The sequence below is a fragment of the Haemorhous mexicanus genome, chromosome Z (genome assembly GCF_027477595.1).
Source record: "Haemorhous mexicanus isolate bHaeMex1 chromosome Z, bHaeMex1.pri, whole genome shotgun sequence".
Classification (NCBI taxonomy): Eukaryota; Metazoa; Chordata; class Aves; order Passeriformes; family Fringillidae; genus Haemorhous; species Haemorhous mexicanus.
Genome location: NC_082381.1, coordinates 11,510,806 through 11,536,047, shown reverse-complemented (window position 1 = coordinate 11,536,047; position 25,242 = coordinate 11,510,806). Strand labels below are relative to the sequence as shown.

Sequence of the window (25,242 nt, the reverse complement as noted above, 5' to 3'; positions counted from 1 at the left end):
ACAAGGACGGGACCACGCGGCACTGTTGTCACACGACCTTGCTGTCACCGCGGCAGGGTCCCATCAGGCTCACGTGAGTTCAGGAGCCCTGCACAAATGCCCTCTAAAGCAGGGCGGTCCCCAAGAGCAGCAGCAGAGCCCCTCGGTGTCCCCCCAGGGAGGTCCCAGGCAGAGCCAAGCCTTCACCTGTCACAAGCGCCCGCGCCTCCTGCCACAGCCCCACCCTGCCCTGGGGACAGGAGACGGGGGCACAGAAGGGGATTTGGGAGGCGCCCCCGAGCACTCCGGGCGCTCCGGAGCCCAGCCGGGCGCACGGAGCAGAGCCCGTCCCTGCCGCCCGGGCCCCCGGACAGCCTGGCCCTGCACCGGGGCTGCCAGGAGCCGCTGCCCGCCCTCCCCAGCGCTGGCTGGGACAGCCGACCGTGCTCAGGGCACCCTCGCGGCTCTGAGCAGCCCCTCCCAGCCTCCACGCCGGCCCAAGCACCCCTGTCCCGCGCCGTGGGAGCCGAGGAAGGGTCACTTACGGCCGTGCAGCGCAGGACGGTCAGCAGCAGCTCGTCGCCGGCGTCCCTGCAAAGGGACACGCGGTCAGCCCGGGCCGGCACCGCGGCCCTGAGCCCCGGGACACGGGGACACGTGTGACACACCTGATGAGGCTGGCTGCCCGCTCCACGGACAGGCCTTCCACCGCGCTGGAGTTGATCATGAGGAGCTGGTCCCCCGGCTGCAGCTTGCCGTCGGCCGTGCTCCCTGCGGACCGCACCGGCGTGAGGCACGGGAGCCGCCGGCCCGGGACACAGCGGCGCTCACACCGCAGGAGCAGCTCTCCGAGACCACCACCACAGAGCAGCAGGAACAGCCCTCCGAGACCACCACAGAGCAGGAACAGCCCTCCGAGACCACCACCACACTGCAGGAACAGCCCTCCCAGACCACCACAGAGCAGGAACAGCCCCCCCAGACCACCACCACAGAGCAGGAACAGCCCTCCCAGACCACCACAGAGCAGGAACAGCCCCCCAAGACCACCACCACAGAGCAGGAGCAGCCCTCCCAGACCACCACCACAGAGCAGGAACAGCCCTCCGAGACCACCACAGAGCAGGAGCAGCCCTCCCAGACCACCACCACAGAGCAGGAACAGCCCTCCCAGACCACCACCACACTGCAGGAACAGCCCTCCCAGACCACCACCACACTGCAGGAACAGCCCCCCCAGACCACCACCACACTGCAGGAACAGCCCTCCCAGACCACCACAGAGCAGGAACAGCCCTCCCAGACCACCACAGAGCAGGAACAGCCCTCTGAGACCACCGCAGAGCAGGAACAGCCCTCTGAGACCACCGCAGAGCAGGAACAGCCCCCCCAGACCACCACCACACTGCAGGAACAGCCCTCCGAGACCACCACCACAGAGCAGGAACAGCCCTCCGAGACCACCACCACACTGCAGGAACAGCCCTCCGAGACCACCACCACAGAGCAGGAACAGCCCTCCCAGACCACCACAGAGCAGGAACAGCCCTCCGAGACCACCACCACACTGCAGGAACAGCCCTCCCAGACCACCACCACAGAGCAGGAACAGCCCCCCCAGACCACCACCACAGAGCAGGAACAGCCCCCCCAGACCACCACACTGCAGGAACAGCCCCCCCAGACCACCACAGAGCAGGAACAGCCCCCCCAGACCACCACACTGCAGGAACAGCCCCCCCAGACCACCACAGAGCAGGAACAGCCCCCCCAGACCACCACACTGCAGGAACAGCCCCCCCAGACCACCACCACACTGCAGGAACAGCCCTCCCAGACCACCACCACACTGCAGGAACAGCCCCCCCAGACCACCACCACAGAGCAGGAACAGCCCCCCCCAGACCACCACAGAGCAGGAACAGCCCTCCCAGACCACCACCACACTGCAGGAACAGCCCTCCGAGACCACCACCACAGAGCAGGAACAGCCCCCCCAGACCACCACCACACTGCAGGAACAGCCCTCCCAGACCACCACACTGCAGGAACAGCCCCCCCAGACCACCACAGAGCAGGAACAGCCCCCCCAGACCACCACCACAGAGCAGGAACAGCCCCCCAGACCACCACCACAGAGCAGGAACAGCCCCCCCAGACCACCACCACACTGCAGGAACAGCCCCCCCAGACCACCACCACACTGCAGGAACAGCCCTCCCAGACCACCACCACACTGCAGGAACAGCCCTCCCAGACCACCACCACAGAGCAGGAACAGCCCCCCCAGACCACCCCCCGCAGCCATGATCCCCGCACTGCCACGCCCAGCACTCACCGCTGTCCCCAAGGGCCACACCTGCACCAGGGATGTCCCAAAATAATCCCAGTGAGCTCCCCCTCCCTCCCAGCACCTGCTCCCCTCCACAACCACACCTGGCTGGCAAAATAAAAGGGGTTGAAGGACACTGGGTGCTGACACCACCTGGCGTGTCCCTGCCTGTGTCCTTGTCCCCCACCTGAGCCTCCCTCTGCTCACGGGGAACCCTCCAGGATCTGTCCCCTTGTCACAGTGGCCACACTGGGAACCCAGCACGGGCCAAGCAGCCGTGGGCTCCCATCAGCAAAGGGCAGGCTCAGGACAGGTTTCTTTGTGCCTCAGCTTTAGTAAAATATTGATTCCTTCTGATTAGGAGAGAGAAGCACAGCAGGAGAAAACCCTCCTTTGTACTCCCCACAGCCCTCGGGCAATTCCACCATGTTTCACCTGGGAAGGGGCAAAAAGAGAAGGGGGAGTGACAGAGGGCACATGCCCCGGCCCGGAGTCCAGCCAGCCCCCAAAGAGAGGGCTGACACACCCACACCAACAGGTGAAAACCACGTGGTTTTGTGCACCCCTTAAAAAAAATAATTAGAAGAAACAGAGCGACAGTTTTTGAGTTACACCCACCCCTTCCATAGTAGAGGGGCTGATCCGCCCGGTTTCAGCACTGCCTGCACCCAGCAGCACACCCCTGTGCCACAGGGCTGAAAGCCCAGGGTCTGTTCAGATCACCGCGGCCACAGAGGAATAAAATGAAATTCTCTGAGATAAGATTAAATTCCTCCTCTGCATTTCAGGCAAAGCACCAGGAAGGACTTTACTCCTCTGCATCAGGAAGGTGAGCAGTGAGCGAGCACAGGTGAGGCACCTGTGGGGACACTGACACTGGCTCCGGACTGTAGGGCTGTGTCCTGGTGCCGCTGGCACCCGGGGCGTGCTGAGGGCTCTCACGCCACACAGGAAGCACCCGTGCCCGCCGTCCTTCCCAACCCCGCCCCTGCTGGGCTGTCCCAGCCGCACCTGCAGTGACAGAGGCGATGGTCAGCGGCAGCCCGGGGCAGATCTCAAAGCCGTAGTGCTGCAGCACCAGGTCCTTGTACACCGTGACTGTCACCTTGGCCCGGCTGGGGGGCTGGCCTGCGCTGTCCCCAGCACCGTCCATCACTGCCACGCTGCCCCTGGGCGACCAGAACACACAGTTAAAAGGGACACAACCACAGACAGCTTGTCCAAAGGACCCACGCCATCCCCTGCTGCCCGGGGGCTGCCCCGAGGCTGGCACTGCAGCCAGGACACCCTGGTGGCTGGGGACACCAGGCTGGCTCTGGGCACAGCTCCCCAGTCACCCCAGCCCGCTGGTCACACAGGAGAGAAGGTCACACAGGTGTGCCCAGCACAAGCCATGACCTCCACCCGCGGGGAGCAGCAGCACCTTCACCCAGCGAGGCAGCTCAGGAGTGCACAGCTCTGCGCCCTGCTGGGCCCACTCAGCCCAGGGATGAGCACTCTGTGTCCACCCTAAGTGCACTCCACCCTGATTTTGGCTCTCAGGCCTCAGGGAAGGAAAGCAGCTGTGGAGCAGGATCCCTGGTAATGCAGCCTAGTCAGAAATGGGGGCCCACAAAGAGGAGCAGGAGCCCACCTTCAGGAAGAGCAAGTTTCAGATGGAGCAATGCTGTATTCCTTCCTCACAAACCCACCGCAGAGCAAGGCAGGAACACCAGTCCCTGGAGCCAAGGGGGGTGCTTACAAACGCTGCTGCTTTTCTTTTTCTGTGTGTGTATTTCCCAAGAGCAGAAACACTGAGCAGGACGTGCAGGCTGTGCCAGCCCCGCTGGCTGGAGCAGCCAGGTGCTGCCTCTGACCAAAGGTGCTCCCTCCACAGAAACCCCACTCACCTGGGCGTGCTGTCCCGAGAGCGATGAAGCCATTTTGCTACCATTTGCTCTATTCTACATGTTTTTCGTGTATGGATTAAGCTAGTCTCCAAATCTCCCATTTACCTGGAACTGACAGAAATCACAGGAAAACAGTGACTGAGGAATTCTTCCGGACAGCTTTCCGCATTACCAACACTAACTCACAACCTATGAAATGATATTAAACGAAATGAAATGACATTGAATACAAAGAGATCAGCGGGCACCCTGTGAGGAGCAGAGCTCTGACACAGGGTGACGCCCTCTGTGACACCCGTGGCACCCCTGCCCAGCCAGCCTCCCCTGCCCGGTGCTTCTGGTCACTTGGGGCATGGTCACACTGCGTCCCCTCCCGGGGCAGACAGCGGTGTCCGCGTTCCTTTCCCAAGGACTGCACGGCTCCACATGCTTCCTCGGAGCTGCACAGCTGGGTGAGCAGCCTCCCTCAAACTGAGCCCGCCAGACCACGAATCCTCACTGAAACCAGGAATTGTTCTGACCCTGCAACTGCAGACCTCAGGGGTACCTGCACACCACTGCAGCAGTGAGCCCTGCAGCCACGCACCACTGCCAGCAGTGAGCCCTGCAGCCATGCACCACTGCCCAGCAACGAGCCATGCAGCCATGCACCACTGCCAGCAGTGAGCCCTGCAGCCATGCACCACTGCGCAGCAGCAAGCCCTGCAGCCATGCACCACTGCCCAGCGGTGAGCCCTGCAGCCATGCACCACTGCCCAGCGGTGAGCCCTGCAGCTATGCACCACTGTCCAGCAGTGAGCCCTGCAGCCATGCACCACTGCCCAGCAGTGAGCCCTGCAGTCATGCACCACTGCCAGCAGTGAGCCTTGCAGCCATGCACCACTGCCAGCAGTGAGCCCTGCAGCCATGCACCACTGCCAGCGGTGAGCCCCGCAGCCACGCACCACTGCCCAGCAATGAGCCCTGCAGCCACGCACCACTGCCCAGCGGTGAGCCCTGCAGCCATGCACCACTGCCCAGCAGTGAGCCCTGCAGCCATGCACCACTGCCCAGCAGTGAGCCCTGCAGCCATGCACCACTGCCCAGCAGTGAGCCCTGCAGCCATGCACCACTGCCAGCAGCGAGCCCTGCAGCCATGCACCACTGCCAGCAATGAACCCTGCAGCCATGCACCACTGCCCAGCGGTGAGCCCTGCAGCCATGCACCACTGCCAGCAATGAACCCTGCAGCCATGCACCACTGCCAGCAATGAACCCTGCAGCCATGCACCACTGCCCAGCGGTGAGCCCTGCAGCCATGCACCACTGCCCGCAGCGAGCCCTGCAGCCATGCACCACTGCCCAGCGGTGAGCCCTGCAGCCATGCACCACTGCCCAGCGGTGAGCCCTGCAGCCATGCACCACTGCCCAGCGGTGAGCCCTGCAGCCATGCACCACTGCCCGCAGCGAGCCCTGCAGCCATGCACCACTGCCCAGCGGTGAGCCCTGCAGCCATGCACCACTGCCAGCGGTGAGCCCTGCAGCCATGCACCACTGCCCAGCAGTGAGCCCTGCAGCCATGCACCACTGCCAGCAGTGAGCCCTGCAGCCATGCACCACTGACACCAATGAGCCCTGCAGCCATGCACCACTGCCAGCAATGAGCCCTGCAGCCATGCACCACTGCCCAGCAGTGAGCCCTGCAGCCATGCACCACTGCCCAACAGTGAGCCCTGCAGCCATGCACCACTGCCCAGCAGTGAGCCCTGCAGCCATGCAGCACTGCCCAGCAATGAGCCCTGCAGCCATGCACCACTGCCAGAAATGAACCCTGCAGCCATGCACCACTGCCCAGCAGTGAGCCCTGCAGCCATGCACCACTGCCCAGCAGTGAGCCCTGCAGCCATGCACCACTGCCAGAAATGAACCCTGCAGCCATGCACCACTGTCCAGCAGTGAGCCCTGCAGCCATGCACCACTGCCCAGCAGCGAGCCCTGCAGCCATGCACCACTGCCCAGCAATGAGCCCTGCAGCCATGCGCCACTGCCCAGCAATGAGCCCGGCAGCCATGCACCACTGCCAGCAGTGAGCCCTGCAGCCATGCACCACTGCCAGCAGTGAGCCCTGCAGCCATGCACCACTGCCCAGCGGTGAGCCCTGCAGCCATGCACCACTGCCAGCCCTCTGAGCTCCATCCCTGGGAACAACTGTGGGCTGGGACCCGGCCTAACACAAAATGAAACAAGTTATGCCTCTCTCCGCCCGAAGCCGTGCAGAGTATCAGCTCCTGGTGATTCAAACCCGAAACTGTTGTATCCACCTTTCACAGGGCGCCCTCTGACCAGCCCCGGCGTTCCGCTCGTCCTGACCTCCTCCCTCGTGTCTTCTGCTGGGACTGGACGCTCTGTGCCTCAGGGACCTGCTCTGTCATTCTGGCACAGCGGGCTGCTGGTCCATGCTAGGAATGCTGCTGCAACAGAAATATCAGAAATTTAACCTGTGGGCAGCAGAGATGGCTGGAAACTCAGACATGAGGAGCAAAAAAAGGTGTCTCAACAAAAACTGGTCCTGTTCCACTCAGCACCTGCGCAGGCCTTAGTACTGCCCCAGCTCACACTCTCCAGCCAAGAAGCAGGGCAGGACTCACATTTGCTGGTGAGCTCCTCCCAGGGAGCCCCTCCAGCCTGGTGTGCTGCCTGCCTGCTCAGCCATGGGCAGAACGTGGAGGGAATTCAGCCCTGCAGCAGAATTCTGGCACTGGGCACTTTCCTCCTAATGCTGCACAATTCAACCTGCTCCTCCAGCCACACAGCTCCTGAGGGGCACCTCTGAACCACAAACGGGGACCCTGTGATCCACTGTGCCCCCAGAAGCCAGAGCTGAGGAATGGGAACCCTGGCCCCCTCTCAGAGGGTGCCCCGGGAAGGAGCAGGAGCCCTGCAGGCTGGATGTGTCCAGGGCAGCCCGAGCTGATGCAGCTCTTGCTGCCCCTCTCAGCCCTGTGTGACACTGCCTGTGCCACCCGTGGGGCAGGGGCTGCAGCCACGCTTTGCCTTTGGCTTCCCCCTCTGCTCAGCAGCACAAAGGGCTCTGCCCTTCCCAGCACCCCAAGGCTCCCTCCGAGCACAGGGAACGTGCTGCCTGCAGGGGCTCCTGCCCCAGGGCTCCGTGCTGGAGCTGCAGCTGCACCCCGACCCTCCTCAGGTGCCTCCTCAGCCCCTGCAGCTGCAGCTCCAGCCCTCAGCCCTTCCCCCTCACTCTGCAGAAGGACAGATTTTCTATCCAGCCTTCACAAGAGGGGATTCCCAGGGAAAGTCTCTTAACCTGTAGGACAAGCAGGAACAGTCTGAGGAAGGAGCACAGACCTTTAAAACCCCTGGATGGAACACTAAGGAAAGAAAACGTGCTGTCCTTTCAGGAAACTGGAGTGCTTGGGCCAAACAGCAGGTGTGCCAGAGGAGGCAGCTCGCCAGGTGTTTCCTAAAACAATGCCCAGCACCAGGAGCACCTGTCCCCATCCTCAGGCACACGAGCATGCTGAGTGGGACAGGGCCACCCAGGTGTCACCTGTCCCCAGCCTGGGATGTCCCAGGGCTCCCACCTGCCCTTGTGCAGCTATTTGTGAGCCAAGCCCCTGAGCACAGCACTAAGCAGCTTGAGCTGGGATCCTCCCACGCAGAGCTCCTCCAGCTGGCTCCCAGGGAGCTGTGACTCCACAGGGACTCTCGTGGTCCCCTGGCCCTTCTGGACTGCCACGGCTCAGTGTCTGGAAGGAACCCCGGGTGAGTGTCCCTGGGTCTCCAGGAGCAAAGCAGACCTGGAGGTCAGGGCCCACGCCAGAGCCACGGGGCAGCACAGATCTGACCAGCAAGGAAAAACCAAACCTGCTTGCAAGGAGAGTACTTCAACATTTCATGGAAGGTATGGATTAACCAAACTGAAATTTTTGGATGGGCAGAGTCTCTCTGGCATTTTTGATGTGGCATGTTTGTTTTAAGGTATTGTGTCCCAGCAGATGTGGCAGCAGGAGGAGCAGCAGCCCTGCAGCAGTGACAGAGAAATGCCTGATCAGAGGCTGCCTCAGGCTGCTGTAGAACTCGGGATGCTGTCCCCTGTATCTTGGGCCACAGGAGCTCTTGGCAGCACTGCTTGTGGTGTTTGCCATCAGCAGGAGCTGGCTGGGCTCTGGCTGAGGGAGGAACAGCCCAGAGCAGCCCTGAGAGAAGGACTCGGGGTGCTGGTGGGTGAGAGCTGTCCCTGCCCTGGCCATGTCTGCTGGGAGCCAGGAACCCCCCTGTGCTGGCCTGAGCCCCCAGCGTGGGCAGCAGGGGAGGGAGGGGGCATTCTGCCCCTCTGCCCTGCTCAGGTGAGACCCCACCTGCAGAGCTGCCTCCAGCCCTGAGGCCCAGCACAGGAAGGCTGTGGAGCTGCTGGAGCCCGGCCAAAGGAGGCATCCTATTTGATCAGAAGGCTGGAACACCTCTGCTATGAGGAAAGGCTGAGAGAGCTGGAATTTTTCAGGCTGGAGAAAAGAAGGCTTTGGGGAGACCTTAGAGCCCCTTCCAGTGCCTAAAGGGAGCTCACAAGACAGATGGGGACAGATTTTTAGCAGGGCCAGTACTGACAGGACAAGGGATGATGGGTTAAAAGTAAAAGAGGCAGATTGAGACGACACATAAGCAAAACACAATGTACAGGGAGGGTGGGCAGGCCCTGGCACAGAGCAGCTGTGGCTGCCCCAGCCCTGGCAGTGCCCAAGGCCAGGCTGGATGGGGTCAGTGGAAGTTGTCCCTCCCCATGGCAGGGGGTTGAGTTAGATGACCTTTAAAGGTCCCTACCACCCCCAAGCATGCTGTGGTCCCGTGGTGTCCCCTCCTGTGTCTCTGGGGACACACCCTCACACTGTGCAGCTCCAAGGTGAGGCAGGGCTGGTCCCAGCCCAGCAGGCATGGTCTGCTCCTGCCCAGAGGGTCAGCACATCCCCATCCTCCCAGGAGGGAGAGGAAAGCTGAGCTCCTTCTGGACAGCCGTGGCTCTGAGCTGCACCAGAGCCTCTTCTGGCACGACTGAGCGTCTCTGCAGCAGAGCTTTTGAAGGTCAGCCAGTTCTGGTGAGACACCAGCACAGAGCAGTAACTCACCTATTTCCCACAGAGCTTCTAAAGATGTTCTTGGAGATACAGCCAGAGAGAGAGAGCTGAGCCAAAGGACCAGGGTCAGTGGCACCCTGCGCTCCCACCACATCGGCTGTGCGTGTGCAAGGAGCAAAATCATTGCCAAAAGACAGTTTACGAAAGAAAACAGAACCAAACCCCAACAGTGTGGCCATCCTGCCCCACAGGCCTGTGACATCTGCCTGGCTGCTGAGGAGATGAGCTGCCCTCGTGGGCTGAAGGCCAGCCAAGGTGCCAGGCACACATTGCTGCTGCAGGAGGGTCACAGGCACAGCTGGGGACACTGCTGCCCCAGGAGGGACCAGAACAGAGCCCTCCCCTGGCCAGGGGTATCTGTGTGTGTGTGTCACAGGCAGCCCCCTCACCCATGGCAGCAGCACACAGGAAACACTGCCACAGCACCGTGGGACACCGTGGGACACCGTGGGACACCGTGGGACACCTCATTAATGGCACTGAGGCCCCTGCTGACCAGTCTGTGCCCCCACCCTGAGGTCAGCTGCCACCTGACCACTGCCAGGGCCAGAGGCAGAACCATGCCTGCCCCACAGGGTGGCCCAGGTGGCCCTCTGGCCTTCCCTGGCTCACAAAGAGAACCTGTGCTGTGCCAGAAACCTGACATGTTCAGTACTCCTGTGTGACACCAGGCAAAGAACACACACCAGCACCAGAGACACCAGAAAGAAAAATTAACCACACTCTTGCTTTTTACTACTACTTGAGACTCAGATTTCTGCCTGTAAACAAATGCTACCAGGAAAAAACAACAACAACAACAAACAAACAAACAAAAATCCCCCAAAAAACACCAAACAAGCAAACAAGCCCTACAGTTAAAAAAAAAAAAAAAAAAGAAGAAAGAAAAAAACCCCAAGTAAAACAATAAAAACCCTCAACCACACAAACAACCACCCCCATGCTCCATCCAGCTGCTGTAAATCAAGGACAGCCAGCAAGAGAATTTGGCCCTTGTCAGCCCAGGGAAGGCAGGAGAGATTCTGCACCTGCATCTCCTCTCTCAGCTGACACTGGTGAGGTTTTACACAGACACTCCGGCCCCCAAGGAGCAGAGTGAGCTCTAAAACATGAGTTTCTGGGCATGCAGAGACTCCAGGTGCCAAACAAAAGTGGTTTCAGCAAAGGCCACACATCCAGGACGGGTTGGGCACGAGGAGAGAAGCAGGAATAGCTTTGTGCATGGTGCACACAAACTGAAGGAAATGATAAACAGAACGTTCAAGGTGGAAAGGAGGAAAATCAATACTTCCCTCTTGAGCAGCTTTCACTCCTAAAAATAGACTGGAGTGGAAGTGTGTGAAGACTTTCCCCCTCCAGCTCCATCTCCCTGGACAAGGGCTGCCAGCACAGAGGGAATGCTTCCTCCTGCTCCCCCGGCCCAGGGCTCCTTCTCAGTGAGGAGCAGAGCTGCCCCCCAGCAGGTGGGTGGATCCTCCTCCCCATCCCCTGCACTCACAATGCCACAGCAAGGCAGCTCAGCCTCTGAAGGCACTGCCACGTCACGGGCACATCGCACAGCAGGGAGAAAATGCTGACCAAAAAAGAACCACCCCACCTCCCAAGAAAAGGTTCTGTGCAGGACTCCACACGTTGCCACTGATCTCGGTGCCCTGCTGCAGGCTGGAACCAGCCAGAGTGCCTGTGGAGCTCAGCACTCTGGAGAATTCCCACAGCCTTCCCAGAACTCCCCACAGAGGAGAAAAACTCAGGTTCAGAGCAGTTCCTCCACATCTGTCGGTGGAGGAGAGCTCAAGGCTGCTGGGAAGCAGCTTTGGCATGGCCTTTTGGCAAATGTCAAGAAAGGAAGAACAGGACAAATGGGAAAACACCTGCACTTAAGAAATATCGATTCAGGAATGTCGTGCCTCATGTGGAGGCGTATCAGAGGAGCCCAGAGCTTCTCCCCAGCTCTGGAAACACAGGCTTTCCACAAAGAGAGAGAGCCCAGAGCACTGGACAGCATTAGGCACCTGCTTGACAGCAGATTGCTCAGCAAGAATTTAGAGGGTAATTCACTAAACCTTATGGGAGCAAAACCCAGGACACATTACCCAGCAGCACACGTGGCACCCTGTGCCATCTGCCTGCTCCTGATGGCTGAGCCGGGCAGGCAGAGAGGCCAGGGCAGGGCACAGGCTTTGCCATGTCCCTGCTGTCACTCTCGTGCCCTTGCCTTGGCCTTCCCACCCAGAGTGGCCCCAGAGGTTCCTCTTTGGCCTGGCCAGGTCAGTTCACAGGTGGGGGAAATGAGGCAAGGGGCTCTCTAGCCAGTGTCAGCTGGGATTGAAGCAGGGGGATTAAATGCTGCCTGCAGACTTCCAGAATTCGTCTTTTCCAGCCTGGATTTTTCTCAGGTTGCACAACAGCTCTCCCAGGATCTGTCCCTCTGCCTTGCTGCAGAGAACCCCACCTGGGAGCAGGAACAGAGTCACAGGAAGAGATAAAGTGAAGGAAATGGTTCACTGAGGGCTTTGTATCCTACATGATTGCCATTTCTGCCTCTAAATCTGCTGAATCTCCTGGGCCAGCAACTCTGCTCCTCTGGAACAGAGCTCCACGTCTAATGCAGAGCTAATGCTTCCATTCCACAGCCCCTTCCGACCACTCAGACTCATCTCACACATCCCACTGGCACCTTAAGTGTCTTCCAGACCTGCCTGGAAGGAGAAACTTCAGGAACTCCAGGGCTGGAGCAAACACGCCCGCAACAAGGAGCCCCAAGGAGCTGAGAGCTGTCAGTAACAACACCCGGTGCTCGGGAGATGCAGAGCACCAGCACGCCCGGAGCAGGGGACCTGGGCAGGAGCCGGCAGGCGAGATTCCAGTGCCCGGAGAGCCATGTGAGCGCCGCCAACGGAGCAAACCTGCTCTGGGCAGCGGCACAAGCCCCCGACCCGCCGGCGAGCACGCAGTGCGGGTCCGCGCCGCTCCGGAGCTCGGCGCCCCGGCGGCCCGCGGGGACCGCGCACCGGCGCCCTGACACCCGCACTGCCTCCCGCTCCCCAGCGCAGGCGAAACTTCTCTCGCAATATTCTCCCCAGTCTGCTGAAGAAGCCAAAACCCCCGGCTGTGAATTCAACAGCTGAGAACGGCGGGGAGGTATTTTGTTCGCGTATTTTGTTGTTAGGGAGAGCGGGGCGCACGTGTGTGGCTTCCTCACACCGACAAGGAAACCAGCCCACGGCGTTTGGGGCAAGATCGGACAGAAACCGCTAAATCATCACCCCAGCGCGCGCAGAAGGGGACGGAGCCCGCGGCCCCGAACGGGAGACGCGCGCTGGGAGCGGGACAGCGGCGGCACCGGCGCCTCCCGCAGCCGCGACCGACGGCGCGGACCGCCCCGGCTGCGAGCCCCGACGGGCCGGGAGCGGAGCGGACCCGCCCCGCCCGGGGAAGCCCCGCGCCCATCCCGAGCGATCCCCGTTACCTGCGGCCGGGAGCGCAGCGCTGCCGCGCCGGCGGGGCACGGGCGGCTTCTCAACGACAACGGAGGGGGCCCGCCCCCGGGAGCCGCCCCCGACCCGCCCCCGCATCCGCATCCCGCCCCCGGTGGGCTCGGCCCGCACCCCGCCCCCCGCCCCGCGGGCTTCCATGGCCCGATCGCCCGGCCGGGCCGGCGGCGGCACCGGGACCGGGACCGGGAGCCCCGCTGGGGACAGCCGGGAGGGGCGAGGGGCAGCACGGGCAGCACTGACCCCGTGCGGGGCTCTGCCACACGAGCAGCGTGACCCTGCGCCCCCAGCCCTGCCCCTGCCTGGCCCCCCAGCCTGCTCTCCCCAAACCCCATCAATGCCCGAATTTTCCTGCACTCAGATCCTGCCTGGGCTCCTGCAGCGAGCCCCGTGCAATCCTGAACGCGCCCCACGGTTGTCCTGTGCCCGTGCTGATGGTCCCACGCGTGTGCAGGGGTTGACCTCTATTGACAGAGGTCACCCCTGGAATACGGGGCTGAGTCTCTCGGGGGCAGCTGTGGACGGGACGTCCCCTGCTCCGAGTCCCCAGGTCGTGTTCCCAGCTGCCTCTGTGTCCCTGGGCTGCCCCGGCCAGGGCTGGAGGGCAAGGCCGGGTGTTATTAGGGGTCCCACCCTGTCCCCCGGCTGTGCAGAGCCGCGTTCCCCGCCAGCCGCTGCTCCCTGCGCTCCGGGCCATCGGCGGTGCCAAGGACACGGACAGCCGGACACCGCCCGCCCCGCGGAACCCACATCCCCAGCGTCAGCCCTTCCTTCCTGCCCTGGCACCTGCCCTGGCCGCCAAGGTGCCCTGCCCGCCCGGCCGCGCCGCAGTGAGCGCCGCAGTGAGCGCAGCGCCGGGCAGCGCACGCCGAGCCGCCCCCAGAGGCATCGATCGGCTCCGAGGGTGCCTCCCGCCCTCGCCCCTCCGGCCCCTCGCTGCGCTTCTGCACCGGGAGTCCTCCACTGCCCGGCCTGCTCTCTCTGCCCCTTTTCCAGGAACTGGTCCTCTCCCAAAACGGCTCGCCCGCAGAAATTAGGGTTATTTTTCTCTTCTGCTGACGTGAGAACTAAGTTTGGCACCTTTCACAAACAGTACTACCCTGTGGTCACTGAAATTGACAAAAAAATGAGGTTGAGGCCTGACATCTGAAATTAATGTAACATTAAACAGTGCTCAGAAAAAGGCTTTGCATCAGTTGCTGATTCATGCAGCTTCCCTGGGAAACGTGCATCACATCTCCCTTCCCACGTGGCCCTGGGTGATGTTTTCAAAGCCATCCACACAGGAAGCAGATGCTTAATTAAAAAAGAAATAAAGCCCTGGTTGTTTGTCCTGGGAGTGAATACTGGTACCCACTAGCAAGACACATCTGAAGCCTGTGCTGACCTACAAAACATGAAATTTGGGGCTGTGTGGGGTGGAGCTGAGCACACGGTTTCCTTCCCTCTGAGCAGTTGCAGTTCCAGAGGTGTGGGGAACAATAACTCAAAAAGTTACAGGACATTTTGTCTCCAAACAGCATTCATCACCACTGGGACCCTGTCACAGCTGACCTGCGAAAGCCTTCTGTCCTGGGAAACATTTCAGAGCTACTTGGGAAGTTACAGCCTGTGGCTGCTGACATGCCAAGCCCTGTCCATGAAGGATGGAACCTCTGGGAGCTCTCCATTTGTGAGCTGAGCCTGTGGACCCACTCAGCTCCACGTCCTGCGCTCCAGACGATGCCTCTGGAATGGCTGGCATGGAGGACCTGGAAAGGACTAAGGACCTGGAAAACTCTGCAGAAGTGTAGCTACCACGTTGAGAAGGAGGAAATCCCTCCACAGTTGACAGCAGAACACCAGACCTTTCAGAGGGTGGGGCAGCCCCTCTGGAGCCCCTCGTGCAGGTGGGGCTCCCTGGCCGTGCTCGAGTGCCTCTGTGCTCAGGGTCTGGGTGCAGTGGCCCTCCAGGAGCAGCTGCAGCTCAGGGTCTGGGTGCAGTGGCCCTCCAGGAGCAGCTCCAGCTCAGGGTTTGGGTGCAGTGGCCCTCCAGGAGCAGCTCCAGCTCAGGGTCTGGGTGCAGTGGCCCTCCAGGAGCAGCTCCAGCTCAGGGTTTGGGTGCAGTGGCCCTCCAGGAGCAGCTCCAGCTCAGGGTTTGGGTGCAGTGGCCCTCCAGGAGCAGCTCCAGCTCAGGGTCTGGGTGCAGTGGCCCTCCAGGAGCAGCTCCAGCTCAGGGTCTGGGTGCAGTGGCCCTCCAGGAGCAGCTCCAGCTCAGGGTTTGGGTGCAGTGGCCCTCCAGGAGCAGCTCCAGCTCAGGGTTTGGGTGCAGTGGCCCTCCAGGAGCAGCTCCAGCTCAGGGTTTGGGTGCAGTGGCCCTCCAGGAGCAGCTGCAGCTCAGGGTCTGGGTGCAGTGGCCCTCCAGGAGCAGCTCCAGCTCAGGGTTTGGGTGCAGTGGCCCTCCAGGAGCAGCTCCAGCTCAGGGTTTGGGTGCAGTGGCCCTCCAGGAGCAGCTGCAGCTCAGGGTTTGGGTGCAGTGGCCCTCCAGGAGCAGCTGCAGCTCAGGGTCTGGGTGCAGTGGCCCTCCAGGAGCAGCTCCAGCTCAGGGTCTGGGTGCAGTGGCCCTCCAGGAGCAGCTCCAGCTCAGGGTCTGGGTGCAGTGGCCCCCCAGGAGCAGCTCCAGCTCAGGGTCTGGGTGCAGTGGCCCTCCAGGAGCAGCTCCAGCTCCAGGCACCCTGCCTGTGCACCCACGGGCTGAGGCTGCAGACTGGAGCACCCTCACCCTCCTCTGCTCTGCTGCATGCCTGGAGGGTTCTGGTTCTCCTCATCACCAAGGTGAGCACACAGAACCTGCTGAGGACACCAGAAGTCTCGTCCACCTTGGTGCTGGTGCAGCAGCTGCTGTGGTTATAGGCCACAGTTTCTGTGGGCTCACATTTCCTCTTATCTCTGTCCCTCCCTGGATCACAGGAAAATGGGGGAAAAGAATGATTTCCCTGGAGGCCTTGGCATTGCTTTTTCATCCTCTCTGACTTGCTGCTGACGCTTCTGGGGGGTTCTGGTTTCACCACCTGAGGGGTCACAGCAGTGCAGGGGCCCACAGCAGTGGGTGCAGCTCCACGAGGGCCAGGGCCACACTCACCTCTCCCAAGAGAGGAGAAAATAGCAGGAAGAGGAACCTTCCCCTGGAGTGCCAGGAGTGCTGAGGAGCCCTTGGGGTGACACAGCCCCCGAGCCCCAGACCACAGCAGGACAGGACTGTGTGAGAGGTGGCAAAACCTGAGGACACCCCTGGGATGCCACAGTTGAGAATTTACAGGTGAATTAAAACCATCTGGCTTCAGGTGAGCTGGCTGGGGCACATTCCAATGTGGCTGGCCCAATGACACGACTGTCACTCCTGGCCCTCCCAGAGATGAGAGATCAGAGCCTGGAACACTGACTTTGGTGATGGAAAGTCCATCTGTACACACCAGCAGAGCCCCAAGCCTCGGGGAAACCCCAGGGGTGTCACTGGGGCCACCAGCCCCATCCAGCACCTCCCAGCCCCACAGGGCTGGGGGGCACCACCCTCTCCTGAGCCCCCCCGGATGCAGAGTCACAGCCAGGGGCACAGGACAAGCCGTGGGGCACGTTCAGGATTGCACAGAGCTCGCTGCAGGACGCCCAGGCAGGATCTGAATGCAGGAAAATCTGGGGATTGATGGGGTTTGGGGAGAGCAGGCGTGGGGAGGCTGGGGGCCCAGGCAGGGGCAGGGCTGGGGGCGCAGGGTCACGCTGCTCGTGTGGCAGAGCCCTGCTCGGGGTCAGTGCTGCCCGTGCTGCCCCTCAGCCCACCCCACACCGGGGCTCTCCGTGATGTCTCCAGGGTGGCCCCAGGTCAGAGAGGGGAGCAGGACGGGCTGCTGGCACTGCTGTGCCTGTGTGAGCACCCGGGCTGTCTGTGCAGGTGTGTGCAGCCAGGTGTGGGGAGCAGGGGGGCTGCAGGGGTGGCTTCTGTGAGAAGCTGCTGGAAGCTTTTTCCCCCGTGTCCTGTGGGGCCAATGCCACTGGCTCCAGGGCAGAGCCACTGCTGGCCAAGGCTGAGCCCACCAGTGGCACTGGCACCTTGGGACAGCAGAGTAAGAAAGAAGAAGTTATTTTGCAGGGGATATTGGAGAGAAGAGAGGTGTGAGAACACGTGACAGACACAGCCCTGCAGAGCCCCGCAGTGCAGAAGGAGGGGAGGTACTCTGTGAAAAATGAAGCCACAGGGGCCAGCTTCTTAGCCAGACAGCTGGTTCCCCGTGGGGTCAGAGCGCCCCGGGCAAGCAGCCTCAAGGCTGGACACCTCAGTCCTCCGGGGGCTGGGTGTCCTAGCCCAGACTGCAGCTCAGCCCTGGCCTCTCAGCAAGCTCAGGGATTGTCAGCTCTCACTGATGTCAGCTCTTCTATGGTTTCAGCTCTTAGCTAGCCAGAGGCTCCGGCTGATCATGGCTTTCAGGAAGGCAGACGAGAGAGATGGAAGGCAGGCATCAGAGTGTTCCACGATGGTTTATTCTGAGGGTTTTGTGAAGGGTCCGAATGCAGCTCTTCTCACAAAATGGGCCAAGACAGCCCCTTTTATAGGGTATGGGGGGCTTGGAAACTGACCAGTTGTAAGGGTTAGGGAAACTAGCCTGTGGGGTCTCAGAGAGATAAGCAGGCCTGGAGGACCAGAGTGAAGATTTCTGGTTCCATTCCTCTGACTCAGCATACTCTTATCTCTAAGTATTCCTCCATGGGGCTGCAGCTGGCCCTGTGCCTGCTACAGTACCCCAGGTGCTGGAGCTGAGATTTGCCCACAGCCTGTGGAGCTCCAGGGGAGGGCACAGACCCCCCTGCAGTGCTGGAAGGCCCCACAGCAGAGCACAGGGACACCCAGAGGAGGATGTGATGCTGATGAGTCTGTTTTGCCCATGAGCAATCCTTGCCTGACCTCATCTCAAGCCACGAGCCTGCTGCTGTATCTCCTCTCCCCTGCCCATCTGAGGGGGGAGTGACAGAGTGGCTTTGGGGACACACAGTGCCCAGCCAGTGCCAGCCCCTGTGTGCAGGAGCCCTGTGAGCTGAGGCTCTCTGGCCATCCCTGCTCAGCCTGGCTGCTGGTCCCTGCCAGGCTGCATCCCCCATCCTGGGCAGTCCAGGAGCCTGGCAGGAGCAGCTGAGAAGGCAGGAGCACTGCCACAGCCCTCCCTGCTAGCCTGGGGTGCTGGGCCAGCCTCCTTGCAGCCCTGGTGGCCTGAGTGGGGACAGGGCAGGGACAGGAGGAGCAGCAGAGCCTGGCAGAGGGGGGGTCCTGGAGGAGCAGACCCTGCTGCAGGCTGAGGAGCAGGGTGAGCTCGAGCCAGGGGGTCCCACACCGAGTCATGGCTGGGACAGGGTGGCAGGGGATGCCTCTGGGACAGTGACCTCTGAGGGCAGGGAACCCCCTCCCCGTGACCCGTGGATTCCTGTGTCACACACGGCTGGCACCGAGCCCAGTGTCCAGACACGTGGAGAGGCTGTGGGCAGAGCCCTGTCCTCTGCCAGCACCAGGGACTGTCCTGTGCCTGACAGGGTCCTGGGAGGCCAGGAGGCACCTGTGGGCTGGCAGGAGCCACCCGTGCCCCAGTGGGACAGGGCTGGAGCACAGCCCTGGCACAGCCAAGCCATGGAGCCATGGAGGTGGCACAGGAGCCATGGAGCCCTGGAGGTGGCACAGGAGCACTGGAGGGGGCACAGGAGCCCTGGAGGGGGCACAGGAGCCCTGGAGGGGGCACAGGAGCCATGGAGGGGGCACAGGAGCCATGGAGGAGCCCTGGAGGTGGCACAGGAGCCATGGAGGTGGCACAGGAGCCATGGAGCCCTGGAGGGGGCACAGGAGCCCTGGAGGGGGCACAGGAGCCCTGGAGGGGGCACAGGAGCCATGGAGGTGGCACAGGAGCCATGGAGGGGGCACAGGAGCCATGGAGCCCTGGAGGTGGCACAGGAGCCCTGGAGGTGGCACAGGAGTCCTGGAGGTGGCACAGGAGCCATGGAGCCATGGGGGTGGCACAAGAGCCATGGAGCCCTGGAGGAGGCACAGGAGCCATGGAGCCCTGGAGGAGGCAGAGGAGCCATGGAGGTGGCACAGGAGCCATGGAGCCCTGGAGGTGGCACAGGAGCCATGGATCACTAGAGGTGGCACAGGAGCCATGGAGCCCTGGGGGTGGCACAGGAGCCATGGAGCCCTGGGGGTGGCACAGGAGCCATGGAGCCCTGGAGGAGGCACAGGAGCCCTGGAGGGGGCACAGGAGCCCTGGAGGGGGCACAGGAGCCATGGAGCCCTGGAGGTGGCACGGGAGCCCTGGAGGTGGCACAGGAGCCATGGAGGTGGCACAGGAGCCATGGAGGTGGCACAGGAGCCATGGAGGTGGCACAGGAGCCCTGGAGGAGGCACAGGAGCCATGGAGGTGGCACAGGAGCCCTGGAGGTGGCACAGGAGCCATGGAGGAGGCACAGGAGCCCTGGAGCTGGCACAGGAGCCCTGGAGGTGGCACAGGAGCCATGGAGGTGGCACAGGAGCCATGGAGCCCTGGAGGTGGCACAGGAGCCATGGAGCCCTGGAGGTGGCACAGGAGCCATGGAGCCCTGGGGGTGGCACAGGAGCCCTGGAGGTGGCACGGGAGCCATGGAGGTGGCACAGGAGCCCTGGAGGAGCCCTGGAGGTGGCACAGGAGCCATGGAGGTGGCACAGGAGCCCTGGAGGAGGCACAGGAGCCATGGAGGTGGCACAGGAGCCCTGGAGGTGGCACAGGAGCCATGGAGACCTGGAGGTGGCACGGGAGCCCTGGAGCTGGCACAGGAGCCCTGGAGGTGGCACAGGAGCCATGGAGGAGGCACAGGAGCCATGGAGGTGGCACAGGAGCCATGGAGGTGGCACAGGAGCCCTGGAGGTGGCACAGGAGCCATGGAGGAGGCACAGGAGCCATGGAGGTGGCACAGGAGCCCTGGAGGTGGCTCAGGAGCCCTGGAGGTGGCACAGGAGCCATGGAGGTGGCACAGGAGCCCTGGAGGTGGCACAGGAGCCCTGGGGGTGGCACAGGAGCCATGGAGGTGGCTCAGGAGCCCTGGAGGTGGCACAGAAGCCCTGGAGGTGGCACAGCAGCCATGGATCACTAGAGGTGGCACAGGAGCCCTGGAGGTGGCACAGGAGCCATGGAGGTGGCACAGGAGCCATGGAGGAGGCACAGGAGCCATGGAGGAGGCACAGGAGCCCTGGAGGTGGCACAGGAGCCATGCAGCCCTGGAGGAGGCACAGGAGCCCTGGAGGTGGCACAGGAGCCCTGGAGGTGGCACAGGAGCCATGGAGGAGGCACAGGAACCCTGGAGGTGGCACAGGAGCCATGGGGGTGGCACAGGAGCCCTGGAGCCCTGGAGGAGGCACAGCAGCCATGGATCATTAGAGGTGGCACAGGAGCCATGGAGCCCTGGGGGTGGCACAGGAGCCATGGAGCCCTGGAGGTGGCACAGGAGCCCTGGAGGTGGCACAGGAGCCAAGGAGCCCTGGAGGAGGCACAGCAGCCATGGATCATTAGAGGTGGCACAGGAGCCATGGAGCCCTGGAGGTGGCACAGGAGCCCTGGAGGTGGCACAGGAGCCAAGGAGCCCTGGAGGAGGCACAGGAGCCCTGGAGCCCTGGAGGAGGCAGGGGGACGAGCTGAGCCCCACGGGCACACAGGCAGGAAGCCTTAGGTGGGCACAGAGCCAGGTGAGCCCTGCCACTGTCACCTGCAGGCTCCATTCCTTGGCTACTGGAGCTTGGTACCACCTAGATCCCAGAGTTTTCCAGAAAGATTGCCCACAGCAATGGCAGGAAGCCAGAACCCAAGCTGCCTGCTGGTTTTGCCCTTGGGGTGAGGAGAGAGCCAGACTGAGCTGCCTGTGCCCCACACCCAAAACACTCCTTGGCTGACGTGCTGCACAAGAGGCTGCTGTGTGCAGAGACCCTCTGAGGCTGCTCTGCCAACCGCTGGAAATCACACTCTGTGTCCTCTTGTCAATGGGCTCTCAGCTAGAAAAAGGTGAGTGTCACTGTCACATTTTCCGGAAAATCCCCTTGCTCAGGATTTTCTGGGAAGCTGAGAAGCCTCAGAGAAAAATATAAACAATATTATCTCCTTTGTTTCTCCCCGTTTTGCTGCTTTGGAATGCGGTTGGCGAGTGTTTATCCAACATGTGAATTGGTTTTAGTTGATGATCAATCACCATCAGCTGTGTTGGACTCTGAGGAGTCAGTCATGAGTTTTTAATCATTATCTTGTTAAGCCTTCTGTAAGGATCCTCTCTCTATTCTTTAGTCTAGTTTTAGTAAAGTATCACCATATCATATCATATCATATCATATCATATCATATCATATCATATGTCATGTCATATCATATATCATATCATATCATATCATATCATATCATATCATATCATATCATATCAGCCTTCTAAGAACATGGAGTCAGATTCTCAGTTCCTCCTTCATCCTGGGGACCCAGAAAATACCACAGGGGAGCCTGTTCCTAAGCAGTGCCAGCAGTGACAGGGAGCTGCCAGAGCCCTGACCCCCAGCAGATGCACCACTCTGCACTGCTGGCCCTCAGCCCAGGGCCCCGGGTGTCCCCAGGCCTGGCAGGGACAGCAGGTGTGATGAGCACCCTGCTGGCGGCCCAGGAAGAGCTGCTGGAGTTTGCACAGCGAGTGGGCTGGCACAATGGCCATTCTTCACCACCCACTGGCCTGTGGGAGCACACAATGCTCATTCCGCAGGAGCCTGTCAAACATTAACCAAGAGGAACGGGAGGCTCACCCGCCCAGCCATGCCAGCTCAGCTCCACTTTTGGAAAGTAACACCAGTTCCTCAAGTGCTCAGCTGCAGCTCCGGGGTCTGTGACCTCCAGGAGAGCCCTGGGACAGAAGAATCCACAAGCAAAGGGAAGGGCACCTAAGTTAATGATTTTGGGGAAATTACTATCCTATGTATGCTTATTCCAGAAAATTAAATGAATGTCTGTGAAATTTAGAATCCAGCAGGAACCTTTTCTGTGCTCCACATGCATGACATTCCAGAGGAGCTGCCCCTCGTGCATCTAACCACATAAAGAGTGGCAGGTTCTTAATGCTCCTTGCTGTCAGGGATGTGATCAGTGATCTTGGTACCACCACGGCCAAACAGCTGTGCTGTGATGCTCCAGCAGTGCTGACCACACAGAGCTGCCTGGCTGCTTCCTCCTCACAGCACTGGCAGGACATCTGCAGATCTCTGCAGGCTGTTTCCACATTTCTTGACCCTTCTTCCAATCCTTGTACTTCCTTGGTCTGCTCAGTCTCCTCCCAGAGGAACTGCCAGCCTCTAAATATTTTTTCCCCACTGCTATTGATGCCTTGAGAAGGCTGACCTGGAACAGAGGCTGGGCAGAGTCCCAGAATAAAGCAGGGATTGATTCCAAGGATCTCCTCCATGGATGCACCTTGGGCAGCACCAGAGCCCAGCCAGGGCTGCACCCAAGATGACCCAAAATGGCCCCAAAATGCACGGCCAGGCACGGGGTCTCTCCCTGGGATCAGCTCTGCTCCATTTGCACCTTGCAGTTCACTGTCCCAGCCCAGCTTTAGCCCAGGCACTCCCACCCTGCTTGTTTTTCTCTCTCCAGCCCACGGGGTTTGTGCTCCTGGGCTGAGATTTGGCTCATTTGTCCTTGGTGCCCAGCTGGAGCAGGAATTGTTTTGTCTCCCTGTTCTGTGCACAGAGCTCACCATCCCATAATATGAACCCAGACCCACTCACTAAAGCAGCACAGAATGTGAAAAATAGAAAAGCTACACCTGAGGCATCACTGTCATGTGGGGTTTCTTTAAAGACCTGTGTCTAATTCAGTGTTTCTGACAGCTGTACCTTGGTGTTACATGAGCACTGTGTGCTGCGACTGACACAGCTGCTGAGGAGTTCTGCCCTTGCCCCTGCAGAGCCTCTCTCCTGCTGCTGTGGAGCCTGGCCTCTCCTCTCTCCACCAGTGCCCCTGTGGCAGCACCTGCACCTTCTGCCAGCTGCTCATGCTGTACCCACTACTCACAGGTCGTGCCATGCTCTGGTCAGAGTGCTCAGGGCAGTGCCAGAGAAGCAATCTTCCCGCAGCTCCAGGGAATGGAAGGGGAAATTCTCCTGTAATTATGGGACTGACTGCAGCTGAAGTGATAATTGTGGCATGAACTGTCCAGGCTTGGAGTTCAGAGGTTTGAGGGAATTCTGGAAAGGTACACAAACATCCCAAGGACAGCTCAGGGCAGTGTCAAAGCCAAAGGCTCTGCCTTGCAGTCACCTCGCACCGGAGGTCTCTGCCCAATCCAATGGGAACACCTCCCACAGGACATGTTCCTCATCCCCCATCTCACAAAGGGACGGGCACAATGGGGTGGTTCCAGGGGAACAGCTTGTGCCCAGAACTCCCCAGTCCCCGTCCTGGCAGAGCTGTACTGCTCCTTAGCAGCACTCCTGTCCCCTCCTGCTGTTCTCTGCAGTCTCTGCTCAGTCCTGTGTCGCACTTCACTCGGCGTTGCCCAGATTTGCTCACATTCCTCCATCTCCTCCTGAGCAATGCTCTGGGAAACAGCCCCTCTCACACTGTTCCAACAGAGAGCGAGACTGGAGGAGCAGCAGGCACACTGAGACTCCTGGTCCTCTGCCAAAACGGGCTTGGGACCTGCCAGTCTGTTCCTGCTAGCAGAGACTGGAGAGAGCCACGGCTCAGAGTGAATAATGAGGCTTCCTGGAGCTGGCACAGCCCTGAGCGTGTGTCAGCGGGGGACCTGGGCAGCTGTGCCGTGCTTTCCCTGGGGACTCTGCTGGAAAGCTCTCGGGAGGGCAGTGCTACATCCCCTGCGGCTGGGACAGGCTCCCTGGCTGGCAGCAGCACTGGGACTGAACGCCCTGTCACTGCTGGGGTGCTCTGGGAGCTGCCCTGGGGACACTGCTCCTCTGCTGTCACTGCTGGGGTGCTCTGGGAGCTGCCCTGGGGACACTGCTCCTCTGCTGTCACTGCTGGCTCTGGGTGCTCTGGGAGCTGCCCTGGGGACACTGCTCCTCTGCTGTCACTGCTGGGGTGCTCTGGGAGCTGCCCTGGGGACACTGCTCCTCTGCTGTCACTGCTGGGGTGCTCTGGGAGCTGCCCTGGGGACACTGCTCCTCTGCTGTCACTGCTGGGGTGCTCTGGGAGCTGCCCTGGGGACACTGCTCCTCTGCTGTCACTGCTGGCTGTGGGTGCTCTGGGAGCTGCCCTGGGGACACTGCTCCTCTGCTGTCACTGCTGGGGTGCTCTGGGAGCTGCCCTGGGGACACTGCTCCTCTGCTGTCACTGCTGGGGTGCTCTGGGAGCTGCCCTGGGGACACTGCTCCTCTGCTGTCACTGCTGGCTGTGGGTGCTCTGGGAGCTGCCCTGGGGACACTGCTCCTCTGCTGTCACTGCTGGGCTGCTCTGGGAGCTGCCCTGGGGACACTGCTCCTCTGCTGTCACTGCTGGGGTGCTCTGGGAGCTGCCCTGGGGACACTGCTCCTCTGCTGTCACTGCTGGGGTGCTCTGGGAGCTGCCCTGGGGACACTGCTCCTCTGCTGTCACTGCTGGCTGTGGCTGCTTTGGGCACGCTGCTCCTCGGCCAGCCGGCCAGGCCTGCAGCCAGGAAGGAAGGCTCAATTAGCCCGCTAATCACGGGCACAGTGGGAGCAGCTGCTCTGTAATTGCCTTTGCCCCGGGTCACAGGCAGCTTAGCTGAGAGAAATCCTTTTCTCCCTGGCTGACTGCAGAGCTCAGGCACCTCGTGGGGATGCTGAGTGGAGCCACAGGGCTCTGCCTGCTCTGCCTGCTCCCCTCCCAGGCACCCTGGAGCCCGTGTGCACCTCGGGCAGCACTCCGTGTGCCCTGAGTGCTGGAGGGTGTCACAGCTCCCCCAGGAAAACGCGGATCTGGCAGCCTGGGGCACCGTGGGCTCGGGAAAGGAGGTTTGAGCCCAGCAGCCAGCAGCAGCGAGCTCGCAGCGTGCCCGGCCTCGGGCAGAGCCATCCCGGCTGCCCTGGGCAGGGCTGGGCTGGGCCGGCTCAGCAGCCCCGCGCTGGGAGCTCCTGCCAGGACACCCAGGGCCAGGGCCGCACCCAGGGGCCGCCAGCACGGCGGGGACAGCGCCTGGAGAAGGGAGAAACTCCTGGGGACAGCTGGGCTGGGAACAGGGCAGGCCAGCAGGGACCCAGGGACCCCCGGGCACAGCAGAGACAGAGCCAGCGTGGCACGGAGCAGTGACAGCAGCCAGGGGCTCGTTACCCAGCAGCAGGGAGGGCACTAATTACCCACAGAACGGGGTCACTGCAGTGCCTCGGTTTGATAAAACGTGTCAATAGTGAAAGGCTTTGGTTCTGCTGGAGT

The 25,242-nt window shown here is 61.4% G+C and overlaps 1 protein-coding gene across 1 annotated transcript in view; it reads right to left on the bottom strand.

Moving 5' to 3' along the window:
* The window catches only part of FRMPD1 (FERM and PDZ domain containing 1), a 31,122-nt gene extending 18,259 nt beyond the window's left edge, over positions 1–12,863 (bottom strand). The window contains exons 1-6 of the mRNA XM_059874006.1: positions 12,799–12,863; positions 6,501–6,650; positions 4,201–4,311; positions 3,323–3,480; positions 648–750; positions 525–570 (exon numbers count right to left, since the gene is read on the bottom strand). Of these exons, the coding sequence (XP_059729989.1) occupies positions 525–570; positions 648–750; positions 3,323–3,480; positions 4,201–4,301 (408 nt within the window). The 5' untranslated portion in view covers positions 4,302–4,311; positions 6,501–6,650; positions 12,799–12,863. The remainder of the gene's footprint in view (positions 1–524; positions 571–647; positions 751–3,322; positions 3,481–4,200; positions 4,312–6,500; positions 6,651–12,798) is intronic.
* Between the last annotated feature and the right edge of the window lie 12,379 nt (positions 12,864–25,242).